General features: G+C 57.2%; 9 protein-coding genes across 9 annotated transcripts; 2 read left to right on the forward strand and 7 right to left on the reverse strand.

The window, feature by feature from the left end:
• Nucleotides 1–1,285: 1,285 nt before the first annotated feature.
• On the reverse strand, nt 1,286–2,689 carry B0H64DRAFT_453844 (ribosomal protein S5 domain 2-type protein). Its single transcript, XM_062807250.1, has one exon. It carries the CDS (start codon nt 2,499–2,501, stop codon nt 1,383–1,385), a length of 1,119 nt encoding a protein of 372 aa, XP_062662034.1. The 5' UTR covers nt 2,502–2,689; the 3' UTR covers nt 1,286–1,382.
• Nucleotides 2,690–2,882: 193 nt separating this feature from the next.
• B0H64DRAFT_415192 (Alpha/Beta hydrolase protein) lies at nt 2,883–4,302 on the reverse strand (the record flags this gene model as incomplete). The annotated part of the gene is made up of 2 exons (XM_062805084.1): nt 2,883–2,898; nt 3,032–4,302. The coding sequence occupies 2 exons, from the start codon at nt 4,300–4,302 to the stop codon at nt 2,883–2,885; spliced, it is 1,287 nt and encodes a 428-aa protein (XP_062662035.1).
• A 1,660-nt stretch (nt 4,303–5,962) lies between these two features.
• B0H64DRAFT_438978 (thioredoxin-like protein) lies at nt 5,963–6,425 on the reverse strand (the record flags this gene model as incomplete). The annotated part of the gene is made up of 4 exons (XM_062806392.1): nt 5,963–6,015; nt 6,069–6,101; nt 6,160–6,266; nt 6,340–6,425. 4 exons carry the CDS (start codon nt 6,423–6,425, stop codon nt 5,963–5,965), a joined length of 279 nt encoding a protein of 92 aa, XP_062662036.1.
• A 299-nt stretch (nt 6,426–6,724) lies between these two features.
• On the forward strand, nt 6,725–8,233 carry B0H64DRAFT_385391 (uncharacterized protein). The gene is made up of 4 exons (XM_062803068.1): nt 6,725–6,830; nt 6,893–7,268; nt 7,455–7,607; nt 7,688–8,233. Exons 2-4 carry the CDS (start codon nt 7,093–7,095, stop codon nt 7,818–7,820), a joined length of 462 nt encoding a protein of 153 aa, XP_062662037.1. The 5' UTR covers nt 6,725–6,830; nt 6,893–7,092; the 3' UTR covers nt 7,821–8,233.
• B0H64DRAFT_354091 (fumble-domain-containing protein) lies at nt 8,234–10,369 on the reverse strand. The gene is made up of 2 exons (XM_062801527.1): nt 9,846–10,369; nt 8,234–9,743 (listed from the first exon to the last, which is right to left on the reverse strand). Exons 1-2 carry the CDS (start codon nt 10,173–10,175, stop codon nt 8,505–8,507), a joined length of 1,569 nt encoding a protein of 522 aa, XP_062662038.1. The 5' UTR covers nt 10,176–10,369; the 3' UTR covers nt 8,234–8,504.
• Nucleotides 10,370–10,827: 458 nt separating this feature from the next.
• On the reverse strand, nt 10,828–12,608 carry B0H64DRAFT_77390 (uncharacterized protein). The gene is made up of 4 exons (XM_062808737.1): nt 12,309–12,608; nt 11,913–12,258; nt 11,428–11,825; nt 10,828–11,350 (listed from the first exon to the last, which is right to left on the reverse strand). Exons 1-4 carry the CDS (start codon nt 12,495–12,497, stop codon nt 11,018–11,020), a joined length of 1,266 nt encoding a protein of 421 aa, XP_062662039.1. The 5' UTR covers nt 12,498–12,608; the 3' UTR covers nt 10,828–11,017.
• Nucleotides 12,609–13,960: 1,352 nt separating this feature from the next.
• B0H64DRAFT_318564 (uncharacterized protein) lies at nt 13,961–14,548 on the reverse strand (the record flags this gene model as incomplete). The annotated part of the gene is made up of 3 exons (XM_062800394.1): nt 13,961–14,167; nt 14,233–14,398; nt 14,457–14,548. The coding sequence occupies 3 exons, from the start codon at nt 14,546–14,548 to the stop codon at nt 13,961–13,963; spliced, it is 465 nt and encodes a 154-aa protein (XP_062662040.1).
• A 584-nt stretch (nt 14,549–15,132) lies between these two features.
• B0H64DRAFT_453873 (putative peroxisomal membrane protein) lies at nt 15,133–15,987 on the forward strand (the record flags this gene model as incomplete). Its single annotated transcript, XM_062807251.1, has 3 exons — nt 15,133–15,447; nt 15,539–15,741; nt 15,811–15,987. Exons 1-3 carry the CDS (start codon nt 15,327–15,329, stop codon nt 15,985–15,987), a joined length of 501 nt encoding a protein of 166 aa, XP_062662041.1. The 5' UTR covers nt 15,133–15,326.
• Nucleotides 15,988–16,009: 22 nt separating this feature from the next.
• B0H64DRAFT_385403 (ribosomal protein L24e-domain-containing protein) lies at nt 16,010–17,385 on the reverse strand. Its single transcript, XM_062803069.1, has 3 exons — nt 17,247–17,385; nt 16,908–17,051; nt 16,010–16,766 (listed from the first exon to the last, which is right to left on the reverse strand). Exons 1-3 carry the CDS (start codon nt 17,295–17,297, stop codon nt 16,476–16,478), a joined length of 486 nt encoding a protein of 161 aa, XP_062662042.1. The 5' UTR covers nt 17,298–17,385; the 3' UTR covers nt 16,010–16,475.
• Between the last annotated feature and the right edge of the window lie 390 nt (nt 17,386–17,775).

Raw genomic sequence — 17,775 nt, forward strand, 5'->3', positions numbered from 1 at the left:
GCCGTCTGGAGCAGCCGGGTTTTGTGGGTTTGCGGGAAATGATGAAATGAAAAATGGAAAGAGGATTCGCAGGCAGCGAAAATTTGAATGAAGTCGAAGTCAAGAAGGTGCCTGGGCCCACATCTCAAGAGCAGCGGCCGGTAGATATTCGGCCCGCTTGTGTGCACGGACCACCCATACTCCGCCAGCAAAAACCCTGGAATCTGCAGGACTGGAAATTTCTCTTTTCGAAATCAGCGCTCGACACACCACGCAACTGCTGCTTCACACAAAGGCGTTGCGGATGGCGGAGGACCTTTCATTAGGACCTTTCAGTTGGGCGACAGATTAAATCTGTCTTCCTGTATCTCCTGCTCTGGAATTCACCTGTAAGAGCGGGTCGAAAGGTCTAGACACATTCCAATTCGCAAACTTGTGTTCTCTTTGTCCTTGAGGCTTTGAGAATACCTACATTGTCATGACAAAATATTGCGAAGCAATCGTAGATACTAGTGATCTACTACTCTTGGGGTTCGACTAGAAACCCGGGCTGCGATAGCGGGCGCGTTATTGCTGGTGTGTTGAAGTGGCCAGGAATCGCTTGCTACTGCTGGGCAAGGTCGTGCTGCCATGAGATGCTTCATGAAACCCTTGTCTGAATAAAGACCTGGAACTCCCTTGGGTCTATGCCCCAGGAAATATTTGATGAATATGTTGTGGCATGGCTAAGGTACCTAAGCTCTATGTTGCCGAGTGTGCGCCAACACCTCCCTACCTCTTTGCCCAGTTGATTCTACCGATTACCAAGAGAGGCAAGACGCGGGCTCTACTACAATAAATATCACACTAGGGAGGGATAAAGTAGCATATTTTAGGACACTTGATTCAAAGCCGGGCATTAGCTCTCTTTCTCTGACTACCGCCCAAACACTAGCCGAGGGGGCACGTCGGCGTTGCCCTCCCTCATACATCCCATATGGGTGGTGTGGAGAGGATTTCCCAACCCCCCGAAACAAAGTGAGGCAGATAGATACCCAAGTGATTGTTGGCATATGTAGTTCCATTTATTCTGATAGCCACTTGTTGAATCCACCCACAGATAGAACTTAACCGGTAACAAGTTTCCTAGGCGTTTTAGGGAGCTTTCCAGGGTCCTTCAGGGACACAGCTGGCTAGGTATCCTCCTCGGTCTCCAAGGGGTCTCTAGCCGGCTTCTTCCCCTGCGCTGCCCAACTGCATCACGGCCCCATTATTGTGGTGCTCAACTTTGACAGTCGGCTGTTTAGCGCGGCTGGCTAGGTCTCTATGAGCTGTAAGCCACGAAACTACGCGCCAAATCAATAACCTCCACCGGGTATCAGCTGTATGTACTTGGTCCATTTTCTTAATCAAACCCACAATCCTCACTTCATGGCTCCCTGAACCTCCTTCCACCTCTTCTCCGCAATCACCGCAAACCCGCGGATTAGCTCCCTCCCAATCGTCGTGCCGCCCTGCTTCTCGATGCTCTTGATCCTCGTCTCCCCGTCGCTGCAATCCACCACCATGGTAATCGCCTCTCGGCAGAGAGTCTCCTCCAGCCTATCCGGATCGAGGAGCAGCCAATGCCTGCCCTCAACAACGCCCGTCCCCACCTCGCCCAGCTCCTTCTCCTCAAAAACGGCAGCAGTACACGCCACCGGCAGCCCCCTGACGTTCAACTGCCTCTTTTCCGTCCTTGAGCACACCACCATCTCCCGCTCGGGGTCCCACCTCGCGACAGGCAGCGACGTGTTCCTCAGCGCCGCCACGACCGCCGCCCAGGCCGCGTCAAACGGGTTCCCGTCGAACGACACGAACAGCAGGTCAATGTACAGCACCCAGTACGCGACCACCCTGTCCTCTTCCTCCACACCCTCTTGCACCTCCTGCGCTTCCCCCGCCCCCTCCATCTCGGTATCCCCCCCCTCCCCACTCCCAGGCTTGCTCCAAACCCTCAAATCCTCCACCCCAACCAGCCCCGTAGAATGCAGCAGCGAATACACCCTCGTCGACAGCGTCTGCGCGAGCGCGGTAGGCGGCACACCGGGGAGGAACTGCGGCGCCGAGCCCGTGGCAAGCTCAATATTCGGCACGAGCAGATCATAATCCCTCAACTCGCCCCTCCCCAACAGCGCCCTCCCCCCTTCCCCAGCACCATCACCACCATCACCCCCATCACCACCACCCCTCTCCCCATCCCCCACCCTATCCACCGGCCGAAACAGCGGAATCCTCTCCACCGGCAACAACTCCGCACGAACACCACAGAGGACGGTGGTGTCGCCGAGGCGGACGAGGGAGCTGCCGTGGGCGTGGGAGAGCGACGAGGCCTTGGCGTGCAGCGGGCGCGTCTCGTTGGTGCCGCGGCCGTTGGTGCGGGCGGCGGGCGGGCGGGCAGGGTCGGCCGCGGCCGCGGTCGCGGTCAGGTTGCGCAGCAGGAAGGGGTGCGGCGAGAGGCGCGCGAAGAGCGGGGCGGGGAGTTTTATTGTTGGGGCCGTCATTTTTCCTTTGTTTTTTTTACTTTTCTTTCGGGGTGTTGGTCTGGTTGGCAGGGGTTTGGTGTGTGGGTGTGTATCTCGCTCGTGTGGCGGTGATGTTGGTCTTGGGCTCCCGGGCCCTGTTGTAGGTTATGCCGGTCAATCGGTCGATCGTTCGGTCGGGTGTGGTTTGTTTGATGTTGGTGATGGTGGAGGGGCGGTTGGGAATTTTCTGGGTTTCTTTCAGCCTTGCAGATGGTGGTGGGTTGCAACGGCTTGGGGCGGCCAATGGAATGATTTAGTGGATGGCCCGGGATTTTCAGTGCATCTCCGGGGTTGCAGGGCGGGAACAGCTGGGAATTCGGTGGGTCGAGCTGGTTGGACAGAGGTTCCGGGTTCCTCCTTTCAACGTGGAACGTACCTAGGTACCGTATGTAGAATGAATGAATTCCCGTGTAATCATGTAATTGCTTTTTGTCTTATCCTAGGAGGTGGTATCTTTGCGTCCCTGTCACATCTAATCTCTACCCGCCCATTCCTCATCATCTTGCAACCGACTCCAAAAGTTGGCCAGCACAGCTGCCACCTCGTCGGTTTTGGTCATGACAAGCTCGTGGCCAGCATCCAACACCACCGCCTCAAACCCGTCCTCACCCAGGACAGCCGTGGCGTCATGTATCAGCTCCTCCTTCACAATCACCGGATCCGACGCGCCCAGCACGAGCAGGATCTTCCCCCCTCTAAGCCCGGGTAACTCGTCCGCCGTGTCTTCCCATCCCGACCGCTCTCTCCTCGCCGCCAGCAGCTGCCCCAACGCATGCCAATCCTCCTTCTGTTCGTATATAGGCGCGTGCCGTATGCTGCTCACAAACGCCGGAATAAACCCCTTATGGTGCCTCAACTGCCATTCCATGACCGTAGAAACGGTATGCTCCGGCCTCCGCGCCAACAAGACCGCATTATCAAACGACTCGCCCCCGCTCGCATCACTATTCTTATGATGCTCCCCCCCTTCCCCATCCTTAACCCCCACCACCTCCGCAGCCATCCTCGTCTCCGTCACCTTCCCCCCATCCCTCCTTGGCATCAACCGCCTCCTAACAAACCACTGCAACACCCCCTCGGGAAACACCCCCGTCGAATACAACAAACGACTCCTCCAGCCCACATGCCCCTCCCTGACCAACCCACACCCAGCCACCAGCACAAGCGACCTCACGATCCCCGCAAAAAACCGCGCAAACGCCACCGCCAACCCACCCCCCATCGAATAGCCCACCAGATGAAACCCCCCACCCTCCCCGGTCCACGCCAACCGCGACGACGCCAGCACCAGCAGCACCTGCGTGACATACAGCCGCGCGTCATACCGCACCCCCTGCGGCGCGTCGGAATACCCGCGCCCAAACAGGTCGAACAGCATGACGCGGCAGCCGCGGCGGCGCACGAGGGCCTCGGCCAGCGCCGCCAGCGCCACGCAGGGCGTGCTGATGCCCGGGAGCAGGAGGACCTTGGCGCCGTGCTCGGGGCCCCATTCGAAGACTTTGATCGTGCCGTAGGGGGTGGCGACGTCGCGCCCGCCTGGGAGGATGTCGGGCGGGTAGGGGAGAGCGGCGATTTCGGCGGGGGAGAGGTCGGGGAGGTGGGTCTTGAGGGGGGAGGGGATGGTGGGTTGTTGTTGGTGTTGTTTTGAGGGGTTGGGGCCGAGGAGGGAAGTGGTTAGGAGGCAGGCCGAGATGCCGAGGGCTGCGCCCAGCGTGAGGTAGAGGGTGGCCGTCGCCCCGGCCGGCGGTTGGGGCCGGGAGGCGAGGGCCCAGGTTGACATCGGAAGTGTTGGGTTGTGTTGGTTGAAATGTGCATGAAATGTGGAGAGTTTGTTGCTGGGCCAGTGAAAGGGGGATCCCGGCTGGTTATTTCCGGGGTCCTCGGCCTAGTAGTGAGTGAGTTTTGGAGAGGTGGGAGACTCGAGAGGTAACCAGAGTTTCCGGAGGAGCGGCCGGTTGCCGAAAATAAATGCTGTGCGGGCGGACACCCTCGGCTCGGCAGTCAGTCTGCGGGGCCGCCTTGGCAGGTCTTGGCCGTCGGCGTCGGCTCCGATACCGAAATGCCACGTTGGTGTTGAGGATGGAGTCGTCGGCGAATCGGGTATTTCCGGTAGTGCGTGACGTTGCAGGTTCCTTTGTTCTTTGAAGACTCGAATCGTCGTACCGGGCCAGCCCGGTATTTCCGTACCAAGTAAGTTCTTGCATACGATGGAGAGGTCTTGATCGCCAGGGTTTGGCGGGGTAACATGGCCATTGTTACCCCCACCTCACAAGGCGCGTCGTCGGAGGCTAACACGAGTAGACTCCATCACTTTTCTCTTCGATACAGCTCTTTCAACCTCGAAAGCTGCCGACGGACGACGCCCTTTTCCTTCTCGACATCGCTATCCGAGAGCTCTAGAGAAGAGGAGGGCCGACCGGACCCGTTCATGTCCTTAACTAGCTTTCGCGTCGGCGGCCGGTCTCCGGTCCAAGATGGTCGGCTTTCCACAACGGCCAGCCATGACCTTGGATGGTATTCGGCAGGAGAGGCCTTCCCTTTGGATTGCTCTCCGGTCTGCTCGATTACCGAGACAGTTGGCCCCAAGAGCGATAGGTATGCCGACCGGTCTAGGTGAGGGTTGGAGGCCGAGTTTCGGCTTCGAAAGAGCTTCGGCATCGTGGGTCGATGAAATAAAGTCAGACGGGGTGATTTTCAGTTGATGAGATGTTGTCGGAACTCTGACAGCTCGATTTCGAGTTGGGGCGGGGATGTTGACCGTTCACGAGACCTTTAGTGCCCACATCAAAGGCAAACCGCTTTGGGGGGGAACCGGTTATGCAGGGTTAGGGTTTAACATGGGCATGTGGCCATGAATAGGGGAACTGGGGGGGCGTGGGGGGCTGCTTCGGGGGCGGATTGGTTGACCCCCGGGAAGGCAACAACGGCGCCCGGCGAATGAACGACTATAAGCTGCACAATCCGCGTTCTCTTACCCGAAAACATCAACATTCGTGAGGTAAGAGGCGCTTTGTGTTTTGAGCCCATTCGGCCCGATCGGGCTGCCTCGTTTCATCTTTCATGTTTTCCAGCTCACACCGCTGTCTGTCTTCCCAATAGCAGCTTGTTTCGTGGCGAAGGGGGCATTCAGCGGTGTCAGCCTCCGCTTGCAAAGACGGCAGCCAGCCGATTCTCTCTCAACACATGGAGAACGCCCCGTTAAAGACCACAAAGCTGCTAACTGCAACATCGACAATCTTCCCTTTTTTGTTGAGTCCGCGCTGAAGACATTATCGAACAGCGCGCGGTCGAAAAGCACTCAAAAGTCGGACAATGTGGGCGCAAGGATTTCGTGCGTAGGTGGGAGGTATATGTACCGCGGTTCGGTGCTATAAACATGCCGCTCTGTCCGCAAGAACGCCCATGCTCTTTGTTCCCATTTGATATCCCGGGCTTTTGCCTCATTCCTTGACGAGCTTCGTAACAGCGTCCTCGATCTGCTTGTCCGAAAGACCTGTGAACGGCAATTAGCCCATCTCCTTGCGGATCGGGTTTGTCGGCGTTTACCTTCTAATGACTCGCTCGTCTCCTTTCCGAACTCTATCGAAATCGTCAGCAAGTAGCTCCGTAGCCACACTGGCGATCGGACTCGACGGACCGTATCTCGCGTAGATCTTGGGGAGTGTGCCCTGGGCTTCACGCAGCATGATGGGGATCGAGGGGTTGTTCTTCTTCATGATGGGATATGCTCGCGAGAGGAACGACCTGCAAAGAGACAGGCAACATTGGTTAGCGGGGCTGTGGAAGGTTGTGCTTGAGCTTGAATGACATGACGCACCTCGTCGCAGTGCTGTGCTCGCCAGTTTGGCAGAAGAGGAAGCGAACCTCCTTCAGGCCCTTGGCGAAAGCATATCTGCCCGACATCTTGGCTGGTGTGTCAACGGACTTGCCGGCGAGGAATCGGGGCTCAATTGGGCGTCGTCGTTCTGAACCCGAAGCAAGCGGGAAGCGGGCTTTCCTGGTTGCGCAGCAATGAGGCTGATGGAAATGGGGCTTGACAGTACTGTGTAACTACGAGGCTGCAATCTGCATTGGTAATTGACCATAGTTGTTGCATAATTACGGCTATCTGCATGATTTACACGACACACATCGAGCACGGACCTCAAAAGTTTTATCCCGGATTCCCGTCCAGGCGGTGTCATTGAGTTTGCTGCCCACCTGCCATCATCGGACCCGAAGCGGCACATCCTTGTCGGAGTAATTGAAGAATTTCCCCTTCGGCATCTTTGACAATCGGGGCCAGAGCTTCCAATATCTCCACTCATTGTAGGTTTCGCATTCCCTCGAGGACTCTGCCGGCTGCCACTAACAAGAAACTCCCTTTCCAGCCTTTTTTTGTCCGACAAACCGCCAGCGCCCTTGTTCCGCGTCCGACGACCGGAGTCCGCCTCGCCCAAACCTCGAGAACAAGACTGCCACATTCGCAATCCCCACCACCGGCAACACCGACGGCGCGCAATCGCACCGCACGACTTCCCCGCCGCGGAACACCTAGTTCTCCCCCGAAAACACCACACCACACAAAACCATGTCTCCGTCGAGCAATTTCTTCCGGGCGGCCCGACCGGCCTTCCGCGCCCGCCAGTTCTTCTTCCGCCCCAAGCAGGGCGCCCGCTTCCAGAGCACCACGGCCGACGCCGCCGCCGACTCGTGGGCCAAGCGCATGTGGAACAGCCCCGTCGGGTTGAAGACGGTGCATTTCTGGTAAACCAACCCCTCCCCTCCTCTCCCCTCCACGGACCGAACCCCCGACAACCGCATGCGACAACGCCCCGCCGGGCAGTACGGATGGCATGGGATGACATCGCATGGGGCATGGGGCATGGGACATATGGACATGGAATGGACTCGGAAAAAGAGAAAAAGTGTGCTGACACGCAGCTCTGACAGGGCCCCCGTGATGAAGTGGGCGCTGGTGCTGGCGGGGGTGTCGGACTTTGCGCGCCCCGCCGAGAAGCTGTCGCTCACGCAGAACGCGGCGCTGACGTCGACCGGCCTGATCTGGACGCGCTGGTGCCTGATCATCAAGCCCAAGAACTACCTGTACGTTTTTTTTTTCGTTCTCCCTTTTTTGTTGGTGGGTGGTGATCGGCGATAGAGACTGACCTCGTGTGTGTTTTTAGCCTCGCCGCGGTCAACTTCTTCCTTGGTGTTGTCGGTGTCGTGCAGTGCTCCCGTATTATCATGTGGCAGCAGTCGCAAAAGGGCCTTCCCGAGAAGGTCGAGGAGGTCAAGGAGGCGGTTGTCAAGTCATAGATGGGACCCAGAGTGGGGAAAGAGAGTGTGTTGTTGGCAGGAGATGGAACCGATGCGGGAGCGTTACGCATCGGGTTAACTACTAGCAATAAAGGCTCGGCAAGGGGCGCGAAAATGGTCGAGTTCCTGAGACGGGGGACGGGAACGGAGATGTCAGGACCCGGACCGGGACAGGGCTGTAGATGGCGCGCGCCGGTCTCGGGTGTGTACAACAACATAAGCCGGCTTCGGCGTAATCGTGGGTTCAGCCAGCGCAGCGTGCTCTCTTTGTTTTGCATTGCACTACAGGGCGGAGATGGACAGGGCAAAAGGAGTCGGCGGTTGAGAGAAGCGGCAGCGATACAGTCGCGGCTAGGTTTCCAGAGTCATGATTCCAGAGAGATGGTGGCAACAACAAACTTCTCTACAAGACTAGATGTGTGTTGAACGCTTGCTAGGTGGTCCTGCCAATTGCTAGGACCACTGCTGTTGAGTCTATCCCGGGCTCTATACCGCTCGATCATGTCCGTCGCTCGCAAGTAAAATCGCCAACCGCCCAAACAGTCCGCTACAAAGGGATATCAGCTTACACGCCATGCTCGCTACATCTGTTGCCAGACCCATCCAAAAAGAAGAAAAAGAAAGAAAAAGAAAAAAAACGGCCGCCGGAAATCAACGATAAGAAACCATTCGAAGCCAACCAGCTCAAACAACCGCCTCGGACCCATTCAAGCCTCCCTGCACAGCAAACCCCTCTCCCCGCCCCCTCTCCGCTTTCTGCCTCAACTCCAACGGCGCCACCATCTCATCAAAGCTACCGCGCCGCCCCCAATTCATAGGCTGCCTCTTGAGGAACGCGCCGACGGCGCCCAGGTACCCCTCGTGGCGCAGGAAATAGGCCTGCTTGGCGCCCTTGGACCAGAACTTGATGGCGTAGCTGAGGGTGTTCATGGTCTGCGGGTGGCCGCGGATGAAGGAGCCGCCAAAGTAGATGTGGGAGAGGCCATGGATTTGCGATTGCAAAAAGGCGATCTGGCCAATGTTGTTGGAGATGGCGTAGAGGAGGGAGACGGAGATGTCGGCGGCGGTGAAGGGGCTGGACTCGTCGTGGGAGAGTTCTGGGTGTGATGGCTCCGACTGCTCCGAGGGTGACGACGGGGGGTTGTCTGAGTGTTGATGTTGTTGATGGTGTTGCTGGTCCTTGTGCCGCTGGCCGCCGCTGTCCTCGGCTTCTTGCTCCGCTTGCCGCTTCTTCCGGAAGACCTTGCCGAAGGAGCTGGCGATGGTGGTGCTCTTGAGCCCGATCTTGCCGTAGTCGGTACCATAGATGTCGCCGACGAGCATGTCTACCTTGGCGTTGTCGCCTTGCGAGGCGAGGTCCAGCATCTCGTCGAAAGTGCGCGCCCCCGTGAGCAGGCTAAGTAGGCCCCACAGGGTGCCGCCGCCTAGAGATGTGCCACCGACACGCTCGTATCTGCGCGGGCCGTGGACTTTGAGAAAGGAGACGCCCGAGCCGATGTTGACGAGTAGATACGGGTAGACGTTCTCCGAGGGCTCGACGAAGTGCATGGGGTCCGTCTCGGAGTAGGTGAAGACCTCGCGGGGAATCTCGGTGATGAAGAAGTCGAGACCGATAATCAAGCACTCCATCTCATCCTCCCGCAACACATCCACCCCAAGCACATCGCGGATGTTGTCATAGAACTTGTAGGCCCCTCCCCCGGTCGCCATCACACACAGGTCGCCAGGGCGGCGCCCGGATGCGCCGCGGCCATTGCTGGCAGCACCATTGAGTTCCAGGTGCTTGTCCTTGAGGCCACGCACAAACTCGAGGCAGTCATCGATGCGGTCCGTCTCAAAACTAGCAAAGTTGAGCCGTCCTCCCGGCTCGGTCGAGTGCGCTTCGCGGGAGAAGTAGACAAGCTTGGCAAGAGAACCACCAATCTGCGACGAGACCGAGGGTCAGCCTTGTTCGGCACCACCAAAAATGAAAAAGCACAATGACATCATCGGATGGAAAGGGTAAAAATGGGAGAAGCTTCGTACATCAATTGCGATATGGCTCACCACGGCTGTGTGGTTTGGCAGCCGGATGTCCTTTGTCTCGTGACGGCCGGGGGATCCACTGCGGCCATCCGGAGTAGTGGGGGTTGCCGTGTCTTGGTCGACGATAAAGGCGCCCTTGACATTGATGCGGACCGAACCCGGGTGACTGAGTGTCTCATCAATTTCAAGCGTGTCGGCGGTCGCAGTCCGCGGCCGACCGGTGGGCAGGAGCGGCCCGGCGCTGTTGTCAAGGGGCTGTCCGTTCTGGTCCCGGGCCTCTTCCGGATGCGGCCGGTGTGGCGGATCGGCCTGGTAGATGTCGCTCGGCATGATTCAATCGCTGTAGCCCGTCGGGATAAAGGCGGTCACAAACAGGAAAATCAGGGAGGTCTCATATGGATATCCATCGGGGTGGGTTTTTTCGGCACGGGCAGGCCGAGTGCAGTGAAGGTTTATAAAACTGGGAATGCTCAGAATTACATTGTAGAACTCATCCCGGTGTTTTCAGACTCGGTCACTGCGACGAAACCGGGCGGAAGTGCAAGGGCACGGCTGGAGCAAGCCGGTTATCGATAAGAAGGGGGGGTCCCTTTGCCCGAGGCAGTGTACAAAAGGGGAAGGGGCTTGCCCCGCCCATTGGCTGGAGTTCTCTCTCACACCTTCGGACTCCGGTCAACGTCAGCCGGCAGCCGCTGACAAAGACCAAGCCCGCTGGGATTCAATGCATCAATTAGAGGAGGGAGGGTATCAGCCTCGGGCAGCGAGAAACAAAGACCAATCAAGCCGGGTTTGACTCGAGATTGACGGTGCAAGCCACTCCTTGGGTGAGACTCGAAGGAATCGAAGAACAATCGAATAACAAGGCTCAGCTAGGGAAAGGAATGGGAAAAGGGAGGATGTGACCAGAAATGGCTCGTAAACTCTTCACGAGCCACGCTACCGAAGGTACTGAGGTATTTACCTAACTTGGCCAAGCACACTCTCTGCACCGCCTGTGAACAGCCGGGCTTGATATTGACAGGCCGAGGCAATTAATTGGGTGCATACCAAATGTAGGTATCTCACGCAAGATATGTATGTACTAATTACAGATTACTACTACTTGGTAACAAACCTAAACCGACATTCCTTCCCGTACCTATATGGCAAACCGACATCAAAACCACCAATCCTTAAAAAAACCCACCCCCCGGCACCGCCACAAACACGACCGTCAGCACGGCAGCACAAACAAACCCAAACACGATGCTCTGCACAAAGATGACATCCTGAATCTGCCGCAGCGCGGGCTCTTCCACCCACACCTCGCGGTCAAAGATCTTGCGGGCGATGTTGCGCCTCCGGTAGCGCACCACCCACGGCTCGTCCTCGTAGCTGTTGGCCGAGCCGAAGCTGTCGAAGGAGCGCTTGGCCGCGCTGATGGCGTCCTCGTCGTCGTCCAGGTCCGAGACGAAGAGCTCCCAGGGCCGGATGTGCCGGTGGTGAAACCCGTGGAGCACGATGCACTGGTGTTGGGTTAGCCTCCAAAGGACTTGAAAAAGGAGAAGGGAGGCATCTCTAAATGGGATGGGGTAGTGCGTACCATGCCCTTATAAGCACCCATCAACGTCGCAAACCCAGCGACCCACGCAATCGCCGCCAGGGCGCGGTACCCCCTCCCCGCACCAGACAGCGTCAAGACCACGGCCAAAACAACCCCGATCAGCGCCGCGCCAACACCCAGCCCCCACGCGAAGCACACGCGCGCCGGGTTGCCGTTGCAGATGCTCCAGCGGATGAAGTTGGGATGCGCCTGCAGGCGCAGGGTGGCCTCGGTCTGGCGGGCGACCAGGGCGAACGCCGACGGGTGGGTGGTGCGCGCGAGGGCCTGCAGGGCGGCCTTCTGCTCCAGCTCCGACAGGTTGAGCTGCCGCGGCGCGCCGTCCATGATGTAGGTCGCGATGACGCGGTCGAGTTCCTTGCGGAAGGGCTGGATGGTGACTTGGTCCGGCTCCTCGTTAGTTTCGACGGGTGGCGGCATGTGTTTGGGTGTTTGACATGACAAAGGGGGGAGGGGGGGTGGCTTACAGGGATCCTTCACACCGGCCGACGCGAAGGCCTGGCTTGCTAAGCTCCGGGAGTTGTCCGTCGGTGTGGTGGGCTCGCTCTCGATGCCCTTCTCGAAGTCGGTGCCCTTGAAGATGGTGGCAGCCCCCTTGGGGGTCTGGCGCGCCTTTCCGGCCTGCTCCTTCTTGATGCGCAAGATGGCCTCGTCCTCCATCGCCTGGGTCCATTCGGGGGCTAGCGAGAGGTCGGCCGTTTTGGCGGCGGCGAAGCGCCGCTCATAGTCCCGGTACCAAAGAAAGAACTGGAGGTTCTCTGCCGACCGCTCGACGTAGAGGAGGTAGTTCATAAAGTCGCGGATTGTGCATGGCTGTGCCGCTGTCAATTCTCGGGTCTTGGAACGAAACTCGGGGGACATACTGGGCAAGTTCCTCCTTCGAGGATCTTGTCAAAACCGAGTGCGGGAGGAATCCCGCTAGAAATGTCAAACTTGTCCGGCTGTAGAGAGGCGCTGGAAGCTCGATCATCGTGGAGCGAGGCTTGGTAACTGGTAGACTCTGGCTTCTCAACATAGGCTGGCCGGCGGTAGGTGAGTGGGAGTAAACCCATGACGGGGACGGTGGCGGATTATATAATCGACCACTGGAAAACTCAATAGAGGAGATAGGAAGGGAAGATAGACCCAGGCGAGTGGACAGAGACAACAGCTCGATAATACAAATTAGATAGATTACAAAATGTCGGAGGAGCTCAGAAGCGGGCTGGGGGCCGCATTCTGGACTGTTGGTGACCTGTTGGGTGTTGACATGCAGAGTAAAGGAGCAGGGAATGCTCATATGCCCCCAGCCTGCCGTCCCACACACTGAGCGATGTGTGCGCTGCGTGGAGGACGAAAAAAACGAGACTTCCGAGACCAGAGCCCGTCAAGAAGAGCAGTTTTTACGTGGCTTGTAGCCAAGAGCGCGTAGAAAGATCGAAAAAGAAAGGGAGAAAGGTTCGTCGCGATGGTGGAAGGCCGCTTTTGGGGAAGCCCAGGGCGGAGGGTACCATGCCATGCGGGCTCATCGAGGCTCATCGAGGCTAGAACAAGAGCTAGAATCCCTGCAGGTCCCACGCTTGGAGTTCCCCAGATGCGCGTCTGGTGGGTGTGATGGGATGGTGTGATCAAAGCTGTCAACTTCCCGTTCATCTGCGCACGTTTATCCCGAAATTTACCCTTACTTTGCGCATGTTGGCGCCCCCAAGGGGCCCAGCAGCTCTCGATTTTCATGTTGGTGATGGAAGATGGACTCGACCAGCTTCTGTGTTTCCATGGTTCATGCGAGGTGTCTGGGGAGCATCGGGAAGTTAGAGTGGGGGTTCGGCGATCTGAGTCAACCCTGCAGCAAATCAGGGCTTCATGACGGGCCAGCTTGTGATCAGCTCCCCACTTTGCCAAATCCAGAAGCGAGACAAAATATGAACCGCCAAGGGGCATGGAGGCTTGAGCGCCCGAGACGAACTGGGGAAAAAAAAAGAACCAATCTTGATAGGGAGCACACCACCATATCATTTGCCCTGGTCTCGTTTAAAACTGAGTACGTTGAGCTGCCGGCATTGAACTGGGTAATTATTCGTACAATCGACTGCTCCGAATGTTCGCAAGGTCGGGGGTTTGCAATGGATGTGGTTGGCTAAACTTGCCTTGGGGTGTGTGTAAGCCCTCATTTTCTTCTTTTTCTTTTTCTTTTCGTGCGCACCTCAGGCCTCCGTAAAAGGGTTGACCATTGGTGTGTGAATCTCTCCGTCTGCTGGTATCTTGTTGAAGCAGTAGTTCTGAAACTGGAGGTCCCCTTTGAGGAGACAAAAGCTGTGGTTATGGTGATGCGTCCACCGCCCTCACTACCTAGGTACCTACCTAGAGTTCCACCGGTGTATAAAGGGTAGGTACCTTGGTAGAACCCGTGCGCTTTCTGAAACTCCGTGTTTACTTGCTTGAAATACACTACTTTACGTATCCTCGCTGCCTAGTATATAAACGGGGTCCGGGGCAACTCTAATCGCGAGCCATATCACGACATCCCATAGCAAAGCTACCAATGCTGTTCACTAATCTCAACCGAGTCGACATCGACCCCATCCTTAAACCACCGCTTGCTTTCCTCAATCTTCACATCATTTCCACTCATCTGCCTCTTCCGCATCAACCCATTCTCCGCAAACGTCCAGTCCTCCAGCCCATACGTCCGCCACCACTGGCCCGTCCCGTCCCGCCACTCATACCAGAACTGGACCGCGATCTGAGCTCATCCCGTCAGCGGAACTGCACCGTACCCGATTTAAGCACTGGCTTGGGAGAACCAACCTTGTTGTCCGTAAACGCAAACAGTTCCTTCCTGAGGCGATACTCCCCTTCCTTGGCCCACTTCTTGCTGAGGAACTCGACGATAGCGTCCCGTCCCTGCAGGAAGGTGTCGCGGTTTCGCCAGACGGAATCAGGCGTGTAGGCGAACTGGACAAGCTCCGGGTTTCTGGGGCGTAGATTAGTAAACGGGAAGCCCAGTCGCGGATGGATAAGTCGTGTCTCACTTGGTGTTCCAGGCGGCCTGGGCGGCCTTAACCTTTTGCTGGGCCGTCTCACGCGTGAAAGGGGGGAAAGGGGGCTTGGACTCGGTCGCCATGGCTCACGGGTTGCTGCAGACAATGAGGTGTTTGGGGGTGGGTGATAATTTGGGTTTGTTATAAGATGATGAGAGTACAAGTTTAATATCTAGACATGAAACTGCTTCGGCGAATACCGAGAGGAGTCCGGAACCCCACCCGGGATGACGCAGCGCGCCCTTTGCTAACCGCCCGGGAGTACTATCCATTACCACGGTTCATTATTCGTCGATTTAGATAAGTGATCAGTGCTTCGTAAGTGGGAAATAGTCGAGAACATCACGACCGATATGTCCGCAGAAACCCACCGAAAGGGGCGACCGGACCGGCCGGAGACCGGCCATCTCCGGTCATCTCCGACCACCACCACGGGCGACCATGCCGTGTACCGGAGGTAGTTGCAGATCTCGGACCTTTCTCTCTTAAATTGATTAGTTATTCCGTCACAATTGATGCGACCGGGTCTTCCGGTTAGAGAAAGGTTGAAGCAGAGCCGAAAACCGTTTGGTCTCGATTGGGTTATCCAAGCAGCCGATTGCGCAAATAGGTTAGGTTGTGATTGAGTACCTTGACGTCCACCACATGCTGTGTGCGCCTTCCCAACCTCTCAATGCGTTGATGTGACGGGACTTGGAAGGATCCACCGAAACCATTGACCCCTCAACTTCTCTGCGCTATAAACAACTCCCACTCCCCAGCATCGACAACTTGAGAAACGAACCAACACAACTTGCCATTCAATCCAGACCAATAAACAACCATACTACCAACAACACCCCAATTCATAACTCACTCAAAATGGCCACCCTCCAACCCGGCTCCTCTTTCCCCGAGGACATCTCCTTCAGCTACATCCCCCCCACCGGCAGCCTGGACTTGACAACCTGCGGCATCCCGACCACGTATAACGCCAGCAAGGGCAAGTAAACACCTTTCACAAGTTACCTAGGGCGCCAGAAAGAAAAAAACACATCCCCAAGCGGAAATAGGCTAACCCCACCCACCCACAGAATTCCAAACCAAAAAGATCGTGCTGGTCGCCGTGCCCGGCGCGTTCACGCCGACGTGCCAGGAGCAGCACATTGTATCCTACCTCGCCCACCTCGCCGAGCTCAAGGCCAAGGGGGTTGACCGGGTGATTTTCATTGCGTCCAACGACGCCTTCGTCATGTCGGCGTGGGGCAAGGCGAACGGGATCAAGGACGAGTCGATTGTGAGTCTACACGGGCGGGGATTCACGCAATTAACTCTATAGGATTGGGATGGGCTGACATGGGAACAGCTCTTCATGTCGGACGCCAACGCGGCGTTCAGCAGGAGCATTGGCTGGGCTAGTCCCGACCGCACTGGTCGGTATGCCGTCGTGGTGGACCACGGCAAGGTCGTCTATGCCGAGGCGGACACCACCAAGGGGAGCATCGAGCACTCCGGGGCGGAGGGTGTCTTGGCGAAGCTCTAAGTGCAATTGTGGCAGTGTGAAGATTTCGGGAAGAGGTCATAGATTGGCTTGGTAGTTTCGGAGTCGGGGGTAGGTAGATGAGCCGCGCGCTCCATCATACATTCATAGAGGAAAGAAGCTCATCCCTGCTCACTCCGCTCCCGCGCGCCGTGCTGCTTCAAGTGAGACCAATGCATAAGTCGGCATTCTGTGAGCTACCCATGCAAATGGCCCTCCCCCGTCACGCTGGATCCATGCAACCGGCCCTTTCAGAAAACAAGCTGGCTCTGTCAACTTGTTGCGAGAGCAGAAACCCTATAAGAGAGCTGAGCAGGCAAAAAACCGAGTACCGACCGACCGACTCCAGCGTTTTCCCTTCCGGCCACAAGCAAGACCGTAAGATAACCATTCATCTATTGTGTGCTCCTTGCATGACCTGGCTTTCCCTTTGCCTCGGAAAAGAACACGCACCCATCCCGGACCAGCAAACCGCCAAAGACAGAGAGACCTTAGCGGGTGTTGGCGGCGACCTTCTGCTGCGCACCCTTCGCACCCTGCTTGCCGACGATGCGGCCGCCGGACTGGCCCTTGGAGGCAGCGGCGGCGTTCTTCGCCTTCTCGGCCTTCTTGGCCGCCTGCTCGGCCTGCTTCTTCTCCTTGCTCTCCTTGATGGCCGCCAGGCGGGCCGCGCTCCGGGTCTCCGGGCGCATCGAGCGGCGCTCCTTGATCACATCGAGCGAAGCACCAACGATGGCACGCTGCGACTTGACGGTGCGGCGAGTGCGCTTCTTGGCGACTTCCTGTTGGGGGAGTCAGCGGGCCGTCTTGCGGGTAGTCCTGAATATGTCCCTTCTCCCATGTCGTCATCGCAACCACCTCCCTCTCGATCGTTCCCATTCCCATCTTGTGCTCGGACGTGTGCAGGTGCGGAGAGATCGTACCTCAGAGATACCCTTGCGGTGTTGCCTCCGGTAGAGGACGGTCCAGGCAATGCGGCGGGGGTTCTTGCGCTGGAGGAACAGCGACTCGGACTTGCCGTTCTGGAAGCGGAAGACCTTGCTGTCGCCACGGACGTACAGCTTACCCTGTAATGCAGAACACGGTCAGAACCTTTGTTGTCTCGAACAAAAATCATATCTCCCGAACTCCCGACGCCAAATCTCCCCACCCCGGTCCTCGTCTGTCGTCATTCAACTTCGCGCGTAGCTCACGGGCCGCTGCGGGACTCGGGGGTGGGAAATTCGACGTCGGTCTCGATCGTAGAGATGGGCAATCCGTACCTTGCCGGGGTAGATCCGCTGGCCGGAGAAACTATCGTCGTAAGTCCTCATTTTGGCGGTGGTTGTCGATTGTCGTTGTCGGGTTGCTTCCTCGAAGTTCAAGATCCCACGTCGATTTTCGCCAAATTCTTTGGTGCAGGTTGTGGGATAGGGCTGTGTCTGTGATAGGCTGCTGCGCGAGCGAGGATGGCCCACTTTGAGATGTGGCTGTGCGGGGCGGCACGCCACCCCCTCTGCCCCTTCAGCTCTCAAACCCTAACCCTGTTTTCCCATCCCATTCACCTCCTCCCTCGTTCTCGGTTTCTCTTCCTGATGACTAGTTTAACGTACTTCAAACAAGCAGACTTGCGATGGGGAATGGAGCCGATGACATAGCGGCGGTTGTTTTGGGAGAATTCAGAAAGCTCCCAGCGAAGCGTCGGCCCGCTGTCCGCGATAATGGACTCCGGGAATGGGTCCCGTTGAGCGGTATTGTCGTGAGAGGTACCTTGGCTACTTTCCACTGGGTTTTCTATTAATATCCTGACTT

This window comes from Chaetomium fimeti, assembly GCF_033439085.1.
Source record: "Chaetomium fimeti strain CBS 168.71 chromosome Unknown B0H64scaffold_2, whole genome shotgun sequence".
In the NCBI taxonomy this organism is placed as follows: domain Eukaryota; kingdom Fungi; phylum Ascomycota; class Sordariomycetes; order Sordariales; family Chaetomiaceae; genus Chaetomium; species Chaetomium fimeti.